Raw genomic sequence first — 18,807 nt, 5'->3', positions numbered from 1 at the left:
GCTACTTGCCAGGAAGGTCTTTCAGATCAAGGGTGAACCGTTGCCCTGGTGATTCACTGTCCAGCGGCTGTGTGTCATCATTCATGATTACACATGAAATGCGTGTAGAAATATGTCCCTGTCAGAATTAAATCATTAAAGAGGGGAGGGAAACCCCCCCCACAAAACCTTTGACTCAGCTTTCTAGAAAAGGTCCTCAAGGCAGCTTTGTTACCGTGACTACAGCAAGGTTCCCACCCACCATTCTATCACCAGCAGAGGCCTAGCCTCCATTGGAGTGGGTAGGTTTTTAAGTTAGAATGCTGGCCTGCTGTCTCATATCTGGGAAGGACACTGAATCCAGCCAGCATTTGTCAATTTTTCTCCCTAAGAGGCTTCAGTGAAAGCCTCTGCTGTTGACAGATGTGTCTGTTGTGTGGAATCTATTAAATTTCTACCCCTTGGATACAGCCACTGAATGCTCATTAACTCTGGAGGGAGTCGGTGTGTTTGTAACCAGGAATGGAATTGGGGATTTTCTCTTTTGCTCAGACTAGAGGGTTGGGGATCCTCTTGGGTATGGGCAGCCTTGGGGCAGACTCCTCCTCTCACTGTGTTAGGCCCTGCTGCCCTTTCGTTTCCCGGTGGCCTCAGGTAAAACTGTCTCCTTGGCGCTCAGTGGCTTCTGAGTATATTCATTTCTAGGGATTCCTCCCGCCCCGCTTTCACACGGAATTAAAGAATTGCAAAGTTAAAATAGACTTTACGATCCTCTGGCCCTGTAGTTTTTTAATCTTTAGAGTTGATGTCTCCTGTGAGAAGGTGAAGTAGGCTATGGCCCCTCTTCCCAAGAAACTGTCTCCACGTACGGAACCTTGGCACGCGGATCATGGGGCCCTGAAGCATTTTCGTGGGCTCCGGGTAAGAACTGTTCTGTTCCTTTTCTCCGTCTCTCCTCCCATTTTACAGGTGTGTCCCTGAGGCCCTGAGAAGTATGGGGAGTCGCCTGGGGTCATGTGTTTAGCTGTTCTCATTCTTTCTCCTTGGCTCCTTGCTTGGCTTTCGCTTCCTGCGTTCTGAACCAACCCTACAGGTAGCGCGATGAGGAAGGAGAGGAGATCAGCAGGAATCTCTAGGCTGGAGAACTCACACTCCATCCCCCAAACATACAACCTAGAGCATCTCGAATTAGTGTGCACCTTAATCCTCCAGAAGGCTGGTTAAACCCCCTGATCACTGGGCCCTATTCCAGTTTCTGACGCTGTAGATCTGGCGTGGGGCCTGAGAATGTGCATTTCTAGCAAATTCGTAGGTGTTGGCTGCTGCTGCTTGCGTGAGGACAGCACTTGGGGAACCATCATCCTAGATCTCAGCCACAGGTGAATGACTTATACTGCAGTGGGAGGAGCTGGAGAGCTTTCTGGCCCCAGGGGTCGACCAGGTGTGGGCTGGGCTGTGGGTTTCGTCCACTGTGCCCCATGCTCCAGCTCTGCGGTGCTCCAGGAGGCTAGTGCCACTCCTGGGAGGGATTGGGAGGTATGTGAGGCGCTTTTGGTTGTCACAGTGTTTGGGAGCATCAATGGCAGTGGGTGGGAGGGGGCTGAGGTTGTCCTGACAAGGAGAAGGAGCCGTCCCTGCCAAAATCCATTAGTGCTCTGTTGAGAAACATCGACAACACTACAGTTGACCCTTGAAGAAGATGTGTTGGAACTGCTCTGGTCCACTGACACGTGGATTTTTTTCAGTAAATAGAGTACCTGTGTTTTCATTTGACCGATCTTTAAGTGTAGGGGAAAGTTGGTGTTTGGTTACAGACCACAGTATGTGGAATCACAAAAAACTAGGGTTTGAGTCTTGATTCTGTCCAGACTGCTTGGCTTCCCACCCTTGGGTGAGTCCTTCATCAGTTCTTTTGCTTTTGAGGCAGAGATAGCAGTACGTGGATTTTCGACTGTGGAGGTCGAAGCCCAAACCCCTGTGTTGTTCAAGGGTCAGCATTACTTGTTTTTTCCCTGAATTTGTTCCTAGCTTTCCACTGGCCTGACGTTGCTCACGTGCTCTCTTTCAAAATCTGTCCATAAACGGAATAATACATGCGAAATCAAAACCTTGGCCCAATGGCTTTCCCTTTTTGCCTGGCTAGGGTGCCATTTCTTCTGGGACACAGCTCCTTTGAGCCCCCAAAACGCTTTTCTTAAACGCCCATCCTCTGACACTTGAGCAGAGTTATCTGGGTTTATTAGATCCACGTAGAACAAATCCCAAACTCCTTCCTGGGGTCTGCACGCTCAGCTGATCAGCCCCAAGTTTGTCCATTTGGCGACATTTTTTATCCTGAATCGGGTCTCTGTCATTTGCTCATTACTGGCTTTGGTTTGCACCTGCTGCTTTTTTATGTGATGCTGAACCTGCTAAATATTTCCTTTTTAATTTTCCTTACTTTGATAAAGTAGTCCAGGCACATGATAAATAAGGGCACATGGTGGAAAATAATCTCTGCCCCACACTTTGCAAGCTCTCCTCCCCTGAGGCAACCACCAGTCTCCGTTAAGAACTTGTATTTCTTGTGTTCAACCAGGAATATTTTAGGCTTATGTAAATTATGAATATATATAAAACATCTTTTTCAAAAAAAAATTTTAAAAAGGAAAAAATAGAAGACAAAATAGAAAGATAAAGACAAAAAAGAGAAAGACAAAACCCCCATATTTCTTGGGCTGTGTGTGTTAGTCTGTTAATGGTGCTAGACATGCATTGCTTTTTCTTTTTTGTTTTTGATAAATTTATTTATTTCTGGCTGCGTTGGGTCTTCACTGCTGCACGCAGGCTTTCTCTAGTTGCGGCGAGCGGGGGCTACCCTTCATTGTGGTGTGTGGGCTTCTCATTGCGGTGGCTTCTTTTTGTGTCGGAGCACGGGCTCTAGGCACGTGGGCTCAGTAGTTGTGGCTCGCAGGCTCTAGAGCACAGACTCAGTAGTTGTGATACACGGACTTAGTTGCTCCGTGGCATGTGGGATCTTCCCAGACCAGGGCTCGAACCCGTGTCCCCTGCGTTGGCAGGCGGATTGTTAACCACTGTGCCACCAGCGAAGTCCCAATACCATACTGTTTTGATTACTGTGGCTTTGTAGTATAATCTGAAGTCAGGGAGCATGATTCCTCCAGCGCTGTTCTTTCTTAAGATCGTTTTGGCTATTCGGGGTCTTTTGTGTTCCCATACAAATTTTAAAATTATTTGTTCTAGTTCTGTGAAGAATGCCATTGGTATTTTCATGTGTTGCTCTTTTAACCTGATGCAGAAGCTTGGAGATTGTCATACGTCAGTTTGTCTAAAGGTGCCTCATTCTTCTTCATGGCTGTATCCCGCAGTATGTTATCAGGCCAGCTCCCAGTTTGTGGACACGTAAGTCCAACACACAGTGCTGCAGTTGAATCATCTTGCATGTGCTTTGCTGCCCTGTGACCATGTCTATAGAACGTGCTTCTAGGAGGAGATGGTTGGGTCAAAGACCCTATAGAGAAAGTGAGAGGTTTTACGTACGGTGGGGAAGTGGGGTGAGGATCCCTGTGGGAATGAGAGGAGGTGCTCTCTGGGGAAGCTTGCCAATCCCAGGCTGCATCTTTTTAGTGCATTTTCCCACTAACTAGCTGTTGTGTGCTGCTGGGCCAACCCTTTGGGTTCTCCAGGCCGCTGTTTTGATGTCTGTGGGATGGTCCCCTGATTCTGGGGTCTCTTCTCCCTCAAGGGGTCTGTGGTTAGCATTTAATTTCCTCTCGGGGCTGTGTCTCAGTGCAGCAACCTGAACATTTGTTCAGGATTTTCCTGCAGTCTGCGTGGTGAGCCTGGGGAATTCCCTTGTGTAGTTTGGATTTTGCAGAAGTGGTCCATTGTCTTTATGAGCCTGCTGGAGGATGCTCCAGCTTTCACTCAAAAGTAAGCCACTAGGAGGCCTTGCATGTGGCCATTTTGGACCCTGTTGATCTTGCCCCAGCGGCTCCTGTCCAGACAAAGGGCTATGACACACAGCACAGCCTGTGTGCTGGGACTTGCCTGAGAGGTAACCCTGGACGGGGAACGTCATCAGGCCATCTTTGTGGATAGTCATCTTTCCGGACTCCGTGTCCTGTCTCATCACCTGTGCTCTCGGCATAGCTTTCTTCTCTTCTGGTGCCTGTAGCTTTCATTCCTCAAGGATAGAAGGTGCCCCTGGGCATTCCATTGTATCCTCCCTAAGCTAACAGGACAGCCATCTGGCATGGAATGGATTAAAATCTTCGCAGGTGAAGATTGGATGGTGGTGGAAGTGTGGTTTTTTTTAATTGCAATAATCTATATTTTTTGTTTTTTATCAATTTATTTACTTATTTATATTTGGCTGCATTGGGTCTTCGCTGCTGCGCACGGGCTTTCTCTAGTTGCGGTGAGCGGGGGCTACTCTTCTTTGCGGTGTGTGTGCTTCTCATTGCAGTGGCTTCTCTTGTGGAGCATGGGCTCTAGGCACGTGGGCTTCAGTAGTTGTGGCACGCGGGCTCAGTAGTTGGGCTTGCGGGCTCTAGAGCGCAGGCTCAGTAGCTGTGGCACACAGGCTTAGTTGCTCTGAGGCATGTGGGATCTTCCTGGACCAGGGCTCAAACCTGTGTCCCCTGCATTGATTGGCAGGAGGATTCTTAACCACTGTGCCACCAGGGAAGTCCCAAGTGTATGTGTTTTAATGAGATGCTGGGAGAATAAAAATAGAAAGGAATGGATTGACAAGGGTGGGGTTGGCATTTTTCAGATGAGAATCGGGTGAGAATGTAGTTTGCGTTGATCTCTTTGGAGGAGAGTCGCAAACATGATGCCTACTGGTGACTGGGCCACGGGGACTCTGGTGGGTGGGGTATATTTTTTTTTGCACAGTTATACTTTTTTTAACCTGCTAAACATGAATAAGTGTTGTCTTCCACCACAAAGTACATTTGCCTTCATTTTCTTGAAGTGTGTGGCCTTCTTTTCTTGGTCTGTCTCTTATGGTTTCCTGCTTTTGCCATCAGACATGGGTGTGTGACGGCTCACGGCAGCTGGGTCATGGCCTCGTCAACAGGGAACAGTAGGGAAGGGTGGGGACTGTGACAAAATGGGGGGTATTTTCCCATCTAAAAAGTGGCTGGTATTCAGCTCTATCTGGTCCCATATGGCCCTGCAGGCCCTGATTTTTTTTTTTAAATAGAAGCCCCCAATCTAGGATATTATGTGATGTTTCTTAATTTTTATATTTTGGCAGCGAATTAAAACTTTTACAGAAATGTTATGTCGGCTAAAGAAAGACCAACTGACCTCTGAGACAGGCAGTGAAGATGGGGGGTGTGGGGGGAGTATATTCTAGGAGGAAGGTCACTAAAATGGCATTAGGTTTGGGGACAAAATGGGTTATGTCCCTACCACCCCCTTCCCGTGGGGCCTGGTCCTCCCCGATTGCTTTAAAATATGTGGTCCTGTGTGTCTCTTTCAGATCCTGGCTCCACAGAGAGAACAGCCCAGAAAAGAAAGTTCCCCAGCCCTCCGCATTCCTCCAATGGCCACTCGCCACAGGACACATCAACAAGCCCCATTAAAAAGAAAAAGAAACCCGGCTTACTGAACAATAACAATAAAGAACAGGTAAAAGGCCAGTGGGAATGGCGTCCACACCCGGGGGACAAAGGCTGTCGTTTTTCTCACGCCGTGTGCTTGGCATTTAGCAAGCTGCCTTGCTGCGGCTGTCATTTGCATAGGACAAGAAGGGCAGTTCAAAGTGGGCCTGTGCAGAAATTTCCAGTGGATTTTTCAGATCTCTTTGGGGGACAAGGGCAGTGACCCAGATAGGATACTGTGCTCTAGGATTTGGGGATTTTCCTTGGATTTCTTTTTCCACACGTTAGGACCGTTTGCCCCTGTGGCCTGAGGGTGTTGCCCTCCTAGGCTGTTGCCCGTAGGACAGTGCCGAGCTCTGCCTGCAGGTGGTTGTGTGGCTGAGGCATGCTCCCTTCTGGTCTCAATTTTCTCATCTGTAAAAGAATGGTTTTAGGTCCGTGGTGAGAGACAGCTGCCCTCCTACCCACTGCCCACTGTGACTTGGGTAGTTGGTCACTATGCACCCTTTTCAGAGTGCACAGTCTCTGGCAGACTCCGCCCTCCCTCAGCAGCCAGGACCAGCTAACTAGATGCAAAAATCGATGCCATCTTGGATCTTGTCTCAGGAACCTTCTAGCTCTAAAATTCTCTGCTGCAGCCTAGCTACTCTTCTGACTTAAAAAAATGAGAGGTGTTTTAGTGGACCGTGAGCTCAAGTCTCCTAGCGGTGGAGGAAACAGGATGCCCAGCAGGTCTGATGCCATTTCAGCGAGGATTCATGGGCATGTATTCATCGATTTGTGCAGATGATGGATGCCGAAGTGTGGGCCCTGGGGACTTGAGGTTGAATAAAACAAGACTATTGCTTTCACGGGAAGAAACCTAGCAATGGTTAAATGACCAGGACTGTGAGAGGGGGACGTTTCTGTGCGTGAATCTATTTTCTCTCTCAGAATTACATAGGGAAGTGCCAGCTCTCCTGTTGCCTTGAGGCTGTGGGCAAGTTAACCTCTTTGTGCCTTGTCTTCTCATTTACTGAAATGGGAATAATGATCTTAGTGCTACCAAACTGGCAGGGCTGTCGTGAAGAGGAATTGATCTAAGTGACATAAATACTAATAAGCCAGGGCTTCCCTGCTGGTGCTGTGGTTGAGAATCCGTCTGCCAATGCAGGGGACATGGGTTCAAGCCCTGGTCTGGGAAGATCCCACAAGCCACGGAGAAACTAAGCCTGTGAACCACAACTACTGAGCCCGTGAGCCACAACTACTGAGCCCATCTTCCACAACTACTGAGCCCACATGCCACAACTGCTGAAGCCCACGCGCCTAGAGCCTGTGCTCCACAGTGAGAGAAACCACCGCAATGAGAAGCCCGCGCACCACAATGAAGAGCAGCCCCCACTCGCCACAACTAGCGAAAGCCTGCACACAGCAACGAAGACCCAATGCAGCCAGAAATAAAATAAGTAAATTAAAAAAAAAAAAAAAGAAGTTAAAGAAGTTAAGCCAGAGTCTACATTAAGAGGAATAGTCGCCCAGACTATCCATGAAATAATTAAACAACAGCTGTGGAAATGTTCTAGGCCTGCACTGTACAGTGGGATAGTCACAAGCCATGTGTGGCCACTGAGCATTTGCAAAAGTGGCAGATGTGCCTGAGGAACTGAATTTTTAATAAATTTAAGTGGACACCTCTGGTTCGTAGCTTCTGCGTTGAATAGCCCAGATGTAATGAATTGGGAATCCTATTATAGGAGGAAAAACTGGTGAGTTCTAAGTAAACTTCTGGGAGGAATTACAATTTGAACAAACATGTATAATAATAGTGTTGGTGAGAATAATACTAAAAGCAGAACTTACAGTGTGCCCATCCTGTTGTAAGCCTTTTTTTGTGTGTTAATGTTTATAATGATGCTGTGAGGAAGGGCTGCAGTTGTGTCCATTTTACTGATGAAAACACAGAGGTTCAGAGAGGTTAAGTCACCTCCCCAAGGCCTCACAGTAAGGAGTAAGAAGCTTACATCTGCCTGGCTGGCTTGAAGCTGGTGACCACCCACCCCTGTCGCCCGGGAGCCATCCCATAGCTGTCGAGCTTGAAGACTAAGAAAGAAACATGAAGGCTATAAATAATCCTCAAACCTTAATTTACGGCAAACCCTCGCATACCAGTTGCCGTAAGTCATGAAGCAGATATTGTCCCCCTTGGACAGAGACAGTCTCCGAGTGGCTCCTCTGCGTGTGTGCACACACGCACTCGTGCTTTGTGACTTCCTCCTGTCCTTTTAAGAATTGGCTCACATTAAAAAAAAAGAAAGAAAAAGATAAAAGACATTAAGAAAAACAAAGAATTGGCTCACATCTCTCTCTCTCGAAACTGATCAACTCTTTGGCAGATCACACGTTTTCTTCTCTCTCTTCCTCATCCACGTGTTCATACCACTTCTATAACACTTAAGCCTCGTGACCACAATGGTGTGTTTGTAGATCTCTGTCCCCCTCTGGTAGGAGCCTCAGAAAGTGGTCAGTGTCCAGTGGCTGCTTTCGCCCCAGCGTTGGACACAGGGCGGGAGCTCATGAATACAGAATGCACTGTGGATGTGGAACAGAGCAGGGGTGACCGGTCACAGGGCACCGTCATGCTTCTGAAGATGATTCTCCTATCTGCAGTACTGATAGAAGAGTTAACGGAGCCATTGGTCTGGAGGGAAGGGCTCCAGACCTGGAGACCTGACTCCTTCCTGTCCCACTGCATCTGGGAAACTCACTGTGGGACCTTGTCAGTTGCTTTCCCGCTTCTGAGCTTCAGTTACCTTGTAAAATAGGGTTTGTACTAGGAACATTCTAAGGTTGATTGTAGGTTTTTGTTTTTCACATCTAAAACTCCCTGGGGCTGAATGGCCAGGAGTTGGCAAAGGAGAAATTAACCTTAACTGTAAAGAAAAGAAATTCCTGACCTTTGACCCCATAATTCATTCCAGCTTGTAGTGTTTGCATAGAAGGGGACACTCTCCCTCAAGCACAGTCTGTTTTCCTAAGAGGAACTGAAATCTTAAAAAAAAATTCTTCTGTGCATGTTTTTCTTTTCTTCTCTTCCCTTTCCCTTTTCTTTCCTCTTTTAGAGTATAGAATTGAAAAAAATTATGGAATTAAAAGCAAAATGTACACCTGCATATGCCGGGTTTTACCAACATAATTTCTGTTAGTCACCAACGTTTGAAGATCATGAGATTTCAAATAACAACTTGTATTTCTGAGTTCCTATAAAAACTCAGAAAAATCCAGCAATAGCAGGAGCTGAGTAGAGCCTGCTCTATAGACACGGGGCCTGTGTGCTTGTTTGCCGCACTCCCCACCCCTCCCTTATGTGGCATACCCTGCCAGCTTTGCTCATGCCTTCTGCCTCTGGTCTTAGGCGTTCAGGTTCTTTTGCTTTTTGGTATACATCAAGAGTCTCCACCCTCTTGTTTTTCTTTATACTGAGGTTGTTCTAGTGTTCTAAAAAGAAAGCCATTCTAGCATAATAATCCCCCCGCCCCACCCTGTATTTTTCCATTTTTGGTAGAGACGTTTTATTATGAAGTGGAGATACAGGTTTTTTTTTTTTTTTTTTTTTACTCACATCACTGTTATTGGTCAAATCAGTCATACAATCAACTGGGTCATTCCATCATTGGATGACTTGAATAATTTTTTTTTTAATACAGCAGGTTCTTATTAGTCATGCATTTTATACACATCAGTGTATACATGTCAATCCCAATCGCCCAATTCATCACCCCCCACCCCCACCCCCTGCTGCTTTCCCCTTGGTGACCATGTTTGTTCTCTACATCTATATCTCTTATTTCTGCCTTGCAAACCGGTTCATCTGTACCATTTTTCTAGGTTCCACATATATGCGTTAACATACGATATTTGTTTTTCCCCTTCTGACTTCACTCTGTATGACAGTCTCTAGATCCATCCACATCTCTACAAATGACCCAATTTCGTTCCTTTTTATGGCTGAGTAATATTCCATTGAATATATGTACCACATCTTCTTTATCCATTCATCTGTTGATGGGCATTTAGGTTGCTTCCATGACCTGGCTATTGTAAATAGTGCTGCAGTGAACATTGGGGTGCATGTGTCTTTTTGAATTATGGTTTTCTCTGGGTATATGCCCAGTAGTGGGATTGCTGGATCATATGGTAATCCTATTTTTAGTTTTTTAAGGAACCTCCATACTGTTCTCCATAGTGGCTGTATCAATTTACATTCCCACCAACAGTGCAAGAGGGTTCCCTTTTCTCCACACCCTCTCCAGCATTTGTTGTTTGTAGATTTTCTGATGATGCCCATTCTAACTGGTGTGAGGTGATACCTTATTGTAGTTTTGATTTGCATTTCTCTAATAATTAGTGATGCTGAGCAGCTTTTCATGTGCTTCTTGGCCATCTGTATGTCTTCTTTGGAGAAATGTCTATTTAGGTCTTCCCATTTTTGGATTGTGGTGTTTGTTTTTTTAATATTGAGCTGCATGAGCTGTTTCTATATTTTGGAGATGAATCCTTTGTTGACTTAAGGTTTCACCCATTTTTCATATATTAGGAATTTGTTACTTTCAGGGGAATTTTAAGAAGAGGTTTAGAGCGCACTTTATTTTTAGGGAAAAGAATATTCTGAGGTTTATAATTAATTTTTTTTAAAATTATTTATTTATTTTTGGCTGTGTTGGGTCTTCGTTGTTACACGTGGGCTTTCTCTAGTTGCAGCGTGCGGGGGCTACTCTAAGCTGCAGTGTGCGGGTGTCTCATTGCGGTGGTTTCTCTTGTTGCTCTAGGCACGCGGGCTTCAGTAGTTGTGGCGCAAAGGCTTAGTTGCTCCGCGGCACATGGGATCTTCCCGGACCAGGGCTCGAACCCATGTCCCCTGCATTGGCAGGCGGATTCTTTTTTTTTTTTTTTTTTGTGGTACGCGGGCCTCTCACTGATGAGGCCTCTCTCGTCACGGAGCACAGGCTCCGGACGCGCAGGCTCACGGGCCCAGCCGCTCCGTGGCACGTGGGATCTTCCCGGACCGGGGCTCGAACCCGTGTCCCCTGCATCGGCAGGCGGACTCTCAACCACTGTGCCACCAGGGAAGCCCTATAATTAATTTTTTACATCCTTTTTGTCTAGTGATTTTACCTCTTAGGAAAGGTTTGAAAACATATAGGTGTTTTTTTCTTGGGACTGCCGGTGGGGGACATCCCAAAGCCTGGAAGGCTGCTTCTGGCGTTGTGAGGAGGAGGATCAGGATGCTAAATGTCCTGCGGTAGATGCGGCAAGAAATACCTTGTCCCAAGTGATATTGGCCCTTTGCTGTAAAATACCAATCTAATCTGGAGTTCTTGGGACATTTTGAGTTTGAGTCCTTTTGGGAGGTTCCCCTTCCCCTCCCCTCCCCTCCTCTCCCTCCTTCCATCCCTCTTTTCTTTACTTCTTTTCTTTTCTTTCCTTTTCTTTCTCATTAAAGGATTGAACAGTAATCTGCTAACAGATTTGTGCAAAATGGCCTTAGGTGCACCTTTGATGGAATATGGCACAGAAATCACAGGGCCCCTCTTGTCTCCTATGAGTACAGGGCTATACGTATTATAAAGAGGTGGGCCAGGACTTATTTTGCTGGGCCCATGCATTGTCTTAAAAACTGGGACATTTCACAGAAGTTCCTTGTTGGGTGGGGGCAGTGTATTAACAGCTGAGACAGGTCAGGGGACAGACAGCAGGATTGCCTGCTTTTTCCTGCGGCCAGGCAGCCCCTGGTGTGTGTGTCTGCCTGGCGGCCTTGATCACTGGAGCTGAGAGCCCTGAAGACGGGCACGTGCTCTGCCCCTCCCGCCGTCTCGCCAGCACTGGGGCTGAGTGTCGCATCATCCTCACAGTCCAGGGCTAAGCAGTCTCTTTATTTTGCAGTCCTTGTGCTTTTATCAAATGCAGGAGAATACAGGCCAGAACTAGGACTGTTTTCATTCATCTGTGTTCCCTATGTGGCCCCAGAAGGAATTTGAGTCTGTGGTCCTCTCCCCCCAGCCCCTGGCCCCCCAGACATGTACCCTGTGCTCACACACAGCCCCAGAACCCATCCTCTGGTTTTCGCAGACCAGGTGCGGCCCAGAGCCTGTTTCTGTAAATAAAGTTTACCTGAACAAAGCCACGTCCACTCAATGACATCTCGTCTGCAGTCGGTTCTGCTTTCCTTTGACAAGAGTTGAGTCATTGCAGTAGAGACCACACGACCTGCAAAGCTTCAACGGTTTACTTAGTATCTTTATAGAAGCCTTTTATAGAGAAAGTTTGCTGGCTCCTGGTGTAGACTGAGGTGTTCCAGAAGTGAATGAACAAGCCTGTCTATTTCTTGTTAAGCTGGCCTGTGGAAGAAGCAGGGAATGTGAACATGTGTGCTCACGGCCGGCAGTTAATCTCATAGCAACACGGGTTGTAACCTGCTTGCCTTACTAGCAGGCTGGGAACGCACCTTGTGCAAGTGAGGGAGAAAAATCATGAACTCATTCTACCTGAAATGATTTGCCTTTCCTTTTTTAAATGTTCCGTATTTGTTATCAGATTATTTTTACGGAGCAGGAAACACAAGCAGCAGATAAGGCAGGTGTCTGATGGACAAGGCTATCACCAGGCAGCTAGTTCTCAGCAACAGCTGCTGTTTCGGGAAAGGATGAAACTCCTGAAAAGAGTAGGGGGCAACCTGGCCCTCCCTCCTCATGGTCCTCCCAGGAACGCCTACCTCTGGCCAGGTGAGGGTAGGGTCAGGGACAGGGGGCGGGGGAAGCTTCTCAAGTGGCAATATCCCAGCTTCTATTAGATGCAAAGGACTTAGGTTGCCGGCTAGGGAGCTGAGCTGTCATATTCGATTCTTCTAGTTTCATTTAGGGCTTAATGACTCTTCCTATCCTATTATTAACTTACTGAAAGGAAGTTGGGCCCTGAAATACAGCTTACAGCTATCTTGCAAAAGCCACAAAGCATCCTGGAAGACCCCACTCAGGTTAGAAATAGTTCTGCTTGCTTGATATGTACAGTTTATCTTTCAGTGGGCGTTCCTCCCCCTCCCCCTGCCCCCCCTCCAACACTCTCCCCCATAGAAACTCAAACAACCATTTTCCTAGGCAGATAGCACATCCTCTACATGGATGGCTGTCAACTGAGGGCAGTTGTGACCCCGCCCAGGGACACTGGGCAATGTCTGGAGACATTTTTGGTTGTCATAATTTTGAGCATGGTGGGTGGGGGGGCTGCTACCGGCATCTAGCCAAGGATGATGCTACACATCCTACAGTGCACAGGACAGCTCCCTGCAACAAAGAATTTTCTGGCCCAAGATGTCATATGAATTGAGAACTCCTTACTCTAGATGCTGTTATCTTTTTATGTCCCCTCTATTATGTTTTTAGCTGTCTTCTGAATTTTCAGATTTGTATTTTCCTCTCCAGCTTTTTGCATTAAGCAGAAGTTATTATTATTTTTAGAAAAGTTTTATCGGAGGATAGTTGATTTACAATGTTGTGTTAGTTTCAGGTGTACAGCAAAGTGAATCAGTTCTGCATATATATATATCCACTCTTTTTTAGATTCTTTTCCCATATAGGCCATTACGGAGTATTGGGTAGAGTTCCCTGTGCTATACAGTAGGTCCTTATTAGTTATCTATTTTATATATAGTAGTGTGTATATGTCAATCCCAATCTCCCAATTTATCCCCCTCCCCCCCATACCCCCTGGTAACTGTAAGTTTGTTTAAGCAGAAGTTATTTTGGATAACTTCTGAATGTTCTGTGAGGGTTCACTTAATCATCAGAATCTCTTCTGCATCCAGCATCATCTTCTGTGGGGCACAGGGATGAGAGAAAGTGCTTGGAGACCTGGGTGGGAGTCCTTGCTCTGGGCTTGGGGGTCAGATAAGTCTTTTTAACCTAGTTTTCTCATCTGTCTAGTAAGACTAAGTGGTGTCTCCCCTGAGTACCTCTCTTGGTGATGGTGAGGACAAAATGAAGATGGTGTGTGTGACAGTATGTTGAAAAACGTAACGTGGAAGGAATAGCGTAACGATGATGTTAATTCTCTGGAAACCAAGGAGAGCACTCTATTTTAAATGTTGAACTGAAACAGGGCAATAACCACGCTCAAGAATTATGCAATTGCCCTTATAAGTCATAGCTGTTTTCTTAGTAGAAATGAGAGTCGGGAGGCTTAGAAGGATTGGTTCACAAATAACTGCTAAAGAAGCGTCTGTGGGGCTCTTTATAAAGGAAGGTGGAAGTAGCAGGCATTTTGAGAACATCAAAACTTCATAATAAAAACCAGGAGCGAGACGGGTGCCTGCAATCCTGGTTACTCTTCCTTGTTATCCTGGGGGTCCTAGTCAGTAAAATAAGGAAAGCAGAAAAGTGATGTAAAAATATTAGACACGGACAGACAAAACTAATGTTACTTAGAGATGGTAAGATTTTTAATCAGTACACTACCAGAACTGTTTATATATGAGGTCAGTCTTAAAAATCTATATACCAGCGCTTCTATATACCAACGATAACTATTTAGAAACTGTAATTGGAAAAGGTCCTATTCACAGCAGCAACAAGAATTATGCAGCCCCTAACCAATATATGAGATCTTTATGGAGGAAACTGTAATGTCTTACTGAAAGACAGGAGAAAGCTTGTTATACAAGGAGGTTTATTCAGAGGTAGGCCCTGTGGTTGTGGCTGAGCTGTTGCCCATGGAATCAAGGCTGAAGTGGGTTGAGTAGCTTTCTCAAGGTCACACAGCCAGTTACCAGGTCATTTTGACACTTACCACCAGACTTTCTCATACTTCCTAAACAGAATTTCTTATTGGTTTCCAGTAGGCATCTTCCTAACGAGTTTCTTCCGAGTGGTTGTGTGAGTTCGGCGAGTGGCTCTGCTGGATTCTGTAATACATCACTAGGGGACCATTTCTCTTGCTATTTTGGCCATGAATTGGCCACCCTCCCTCTCTCATCTTTCTGCCATTCTTGTTCGTTCTCAGTAGGAGATGTGGCTTCTCTGCAAACACCAGGACTTACCATGCTGGAGAATCATGGTTTTAGGAGAGCCTCTTGTTGGCTATTAAGTACTTTAGGCATTGGGGGGTAGACTTAAAAAAATGAATGATCATTTTTGGTGACTCATTTCCAATGGATCTATTCGACGAAGGCCTGTTGTTGAAAGACTCCCAGGGAAAACGGCCGTACTTTTCTTGGCTTTGTACGTTTAGACTTCCATTTGTTGGACTTTTAACCGTATGAGCAACATTTGTAATGGCGGCGCTGTGTTAAATGCATGCGTTATACGATCCCATTTAATTCCAGCCACGATACAGTGATGTTAGTTATTATCATCCCCATTTTACAGATGAGAAAATTGAAGCTGAGGGGTTAAGAGACTTGCCCTGGGTCATGCAGCTGGTAGAGCTAAATCTGAACCCAGGTGTGCCTGGGTTGTAACCGTTGTACTATCCTGCTAGGGCTGCCTATTAACTCTTAGACACCAGCTTTTCAATCCATGGCCTCTTAAAATACAAGAAAGAAAAATAAATCTTAATATCTAACGACGCGCAAGCTCAAGTAGAGTCACCCAGGATAGCTTTTTAGTGAATGTGTGAAATGCTCTAATTTTCTTCTGTTGTTATTGATGTATTTGTTCAAATTCCTTTTGAGAATGCACATTTGTTTTGAAACCAAACCTGTCTTTCTTGCCTACATTTCAGTCAGAACTAAGACATGGTCCGTTTTACTATATGAAGCAGCCACTCACCACAGACCCTGTTGATGTTGTACCGCAGGATGGACGAAATGATTTCTACTGCTGGGTTTGTCACCGGGAAGGCCAAGTCCTTTGCTGTGAGCTCTGTCCCCGGGTTTATCACGCTAAGTGTCTGAGACTGACATCGGAACCAGAGGGGGACTGGTTTTGTCCTGAATGTGAGGTTAGTTCCTGCTGAATGAATGCATTGTCTGCCTCGTTTCCTCTCCTTTCTTTTCTTCCTTTTATTTCAAAATTTTCAAATAATCCAAACACAAAGAAAAGAGAAGTTTCTTGCCTTCCATCTGCTCTATCCTGGTCACCCCCTTTTTTGGACCAACATAGGCAACGGCCTTAGCACTGCAGCTCTTGGAAAGACAATTGCACTGATTTTTTTTTTTTTTGGCCTCACTGCGTGGCTTGTGGGATCTTAGTTCCCCTAGCAGGGATCGAACCCGCGCCCCTGGCAATGGGAGTGTGGAGTCTTAACCACTGGACTGCCAGGAAGGTCCCCTGCACTGAATATTGATTTTGATTCTTCATGGGTCTTTGGATCACTTTGAGATCTGCAACCTTCTCTGATTCTCCTGTAATGAACATTCCAGAAGTTATAAACTTCTGACAAGTTTGTATGTTTTGAAGAGATCCCACGCTATTTTCTTCCTTCTTGGATGTCGTCTCCTGCTGCATCATTGAATCATCGGCAGTAGCTAAGCTGGGAAGACCAGTGTTGGTTGTATGTCCCACGTGGTTGCCATCTGATGCTTTTATTCACGCGACAACTGTTCCTCCCATGCCTGTTAGGTACTAGGGGTTCAACAGTGAACAAAAAGAGGCCTGAATCCCATTCTTTTCAGGAGAAAAGGACAAAAACCACAATAAAGTTGTATACCGTGTGTTAGAAGAAGAATGTTCCAAAGAAAATGAATTGAAAGTGAGGAATAGGGAGTGAGGGGGGTGCAGAGTGTCTCCATTTTAAATGATGAAGTCCAGGAAGTCCTTTTAAGATTTAGGAAAGACTTGAAGAAGGGAAGGAGTGAGCCGTGGGGCAATGGGGGGACGGCCTTCCAGGCTGAGGGGGCTGCAGGTACAGAACCCAAGGGAGAAGCACACGGGCATAGTGAAGGGAACGTGCGTATTTCATTTGTAGCAAAGCCTAAACGCTCTTCATGAAAACAATTATCATGGTTTCCACTTTTCTGAGGTGTTTTCTAGTCTCAGCAACTTCCAACTATGATGCTTTTTCAAAATGCTGAAAATAAGAATGTCATCTAGAAAACAAAAACAAATTAAAAACAAAAACAGAGCTTCCCTGGTGGCGCAATGGTTAAGGATCCGCCTGCCAATGCAGGGGACGCACATTCGAGCCCTGGTGCGGGAAGATCCCTCATGCCGTGGAGCAGCTAAGCCCGTGCGCCACAACTACTGAGCCTGCGCTCTAGAGCCCGCGAGCCTGAGCCTGCGTGCCACAACTACTGAGCCCGCACACCTAGAGTCTGTGCTCCTCAACAAGAAAAGCAACTGCAGTGAGAAGCCCGCGCACCACAACGAAGAGTAGCCCCCACTAACCGCAACTAGAGGAAGCCCCTGCGCGGCAACGAAGACCCAATGCAGTCATAAATAAATAAATAGATTTATTAAAAAAACCCAAATAATGTCATCTACAAAATCCTTTAATATGGAATGTCACCTGGATTCAAAGGTATATTGGCATTAGGTCTCAAACGCGAGGACGCTTTCTGTGTAGGAATTGGAAAGCTCTCCCAGCTGTTGATAGTGGGGAAAAAAGCAAGCTTTAGGACAGTGTCAGTAGTACTGCTTTTGGGTAGTGGATGGAGCAAAAATCTGTGGAAAGAAAGTAGAGGCCAGGTCAGTATGATGATGACATTTTAATGGTGTTCTGCCTCTAAAATTGCAAAAGATGGTCACTGGTTTTCTTTGGGTTCCTATAGACGGAGACATTGCTCAGCAGTGCCCTCCTGTTCAGAGCCTGAACTCATCCTGCATTTAATGTGGGAACTGGAACCTTCATTTATTTTCTTTTGTCTTGACCTTCCCTTCCCAATTGTTTAATAATTTCGCAGAGAAGATAGTGGCTCAGATAGGATGCTTTTGCTGTAAATAATAGATCTTGTTGAAAGGCAGCTGAAACCAGAGAGATTTATTATTGTGTGTAGAAAGAACCCAGAGGCAGGGCCAGGCCAGCGTTTGTTCAGAGCCAGACTCTTTGCGTTTCATTGTTGAGGCAGTGTGTCCCTCATGGCCGTAAGGTGGCTGCTGGGGGTTTTATCACGCGTGACTAGATAACAGTCCCCCTGAGTGGAGTGTCTCTTCTCAATCCTTTTGTTATCAAGCAGAAGACTTTGCCCATCAGCCTCCAGCTGACACGCCCTTGAGCTCATTGGTCAGGATTGGACCACCAGTCCCCACGCAGAAAAGGCTCAAAAATGTTTGTTTGGTACTTTCAGTCTGTATCGTGGGAACCGGCCATTGCCAACCAGGAGGACGTGGCCAGGGCTGTGGGAGAAGAGATGAATGACAGTTGAGCGGGCGACCCAGGTATTGAGTGTGGATAGTTACCTGGAAATGAACTGGAATTCAGACAGACAGGTGTTCTATGTCTAAAATTGAGAGTCCTGAATTTCTTCTAGTGGTGAACTGGTGAGGTGGTCAACTGGGAAGACTTGCTATTACGGCTCTGGTAGCTGAGGAATGAGATCCGTGCGTCGCGGACTGATGTCAGCTTATGAGCGCCTCTTGTGTTGCCCTTTTTCTCAGCAACCAACCAGACACGCCTGGAAGTTCCTTTTGGAGGATCCGGAGATCTGAAGAAAGGAAATGAAATCCAGATTAATTGGAGAAAACTTTTCTCAGCTCTGCCTACACAGATGGTTCAAGAGTGTTTCCTGATAGTATCTGAATTTACCGTTTTTGTTGTTCCTGCTACCTGAGGATTCCGAAGCTCTTAGATCGAGTACAGATTTACATAGCAGAGTCTGGTATCAGACATGTCTTTGATGGGAATTTCTCTTACAAAGTGACACTTATTTCCTACAGAGATAGACAGCTAGACTGCTCTGTGGGTAATTTGCCAGAAGGTCCTGAGTGGGTTCACATCAGTGGTGACGGAGAATGAAGTCATTTTTATTATTACTTCACTACCATCCCTTGGATTCTTTCTGCGGGAAAGATTGTCACTTTCCAACCGTGATGTCATTGAATGAATTCCTTGTCAGTTTCCTGAAGGATAGCCCAGCACCTTAAGAGGATCAAGGAAAGTGGCTGATTCGCTGTGTGAAGAGATTACCCTGAGACCATCAGTGGCCTTTCATGTCCTATTCTTGAAACCCGAGGTTATAGCAATGACGATTTTTCAGGTCCTTGCCTACCCCACCCTTTTTTTCAGATTATATTGTCTACATGAGCTA

The 18,807-nt window shown here is 46.0% G+C and overlaps 1 protein-coding gene across 32 annotated transcripts in view; it reads left to right on the top strand.

Moving 5' to 3' along the window:
- The window catches only part of ZMYND8 (zinc finger MYND-type containing 8), a 126,610-nt gene that overhangs the window by 32,652 nt on the left and 75,151 nt on the right, over positions 1-18,807 (top strand). For 24 of the 32 annotated variants that reach the window (XM_067708337.1, XM_067708340.1, XM_067708351.1 and 21 more), the window contains 2 exons: positions 5,471-5,619; positions 15,345-15,563. In XM_067708337.1, coding sequence (XP_067564438.1) covers positions 5,471-5,619; positions 15,345-15,563 — 368 coding nt within the window. Of the gene's footprint in view, positions 1-764; positions 901-5,470; positions 5,620-15,344; positions 15,564-18,807 lie in introns of all 32 variants that reach the window. The other 8 variants (XM_067708355.1, XM_067708350.1, XM_067708363.1 and 5 more) reach the window with 3 other exon arrangements.

Source organism: Pseudorca crassidens, chromosome 15 (genome assembly GCF_039906515.1).
Source record: "Pseudorca crassidens isolate mPseCra1 chromosome 15, mPseCra1.hap1, whole genome shotgun sequence".
In the NCBI taxonomy this organism is placed as follows: Eukaryota; Metazoa; Chordata; class Mammalia; order Artiodactyla; family Delphinidae; genus Pseudorca; species Pseudorca crassidens.
The sequence above is the reverse complement of the archived record's forward strand: the minus strand, read 5'-3'. Positions and strand labels throughout refer to the sequence as shown.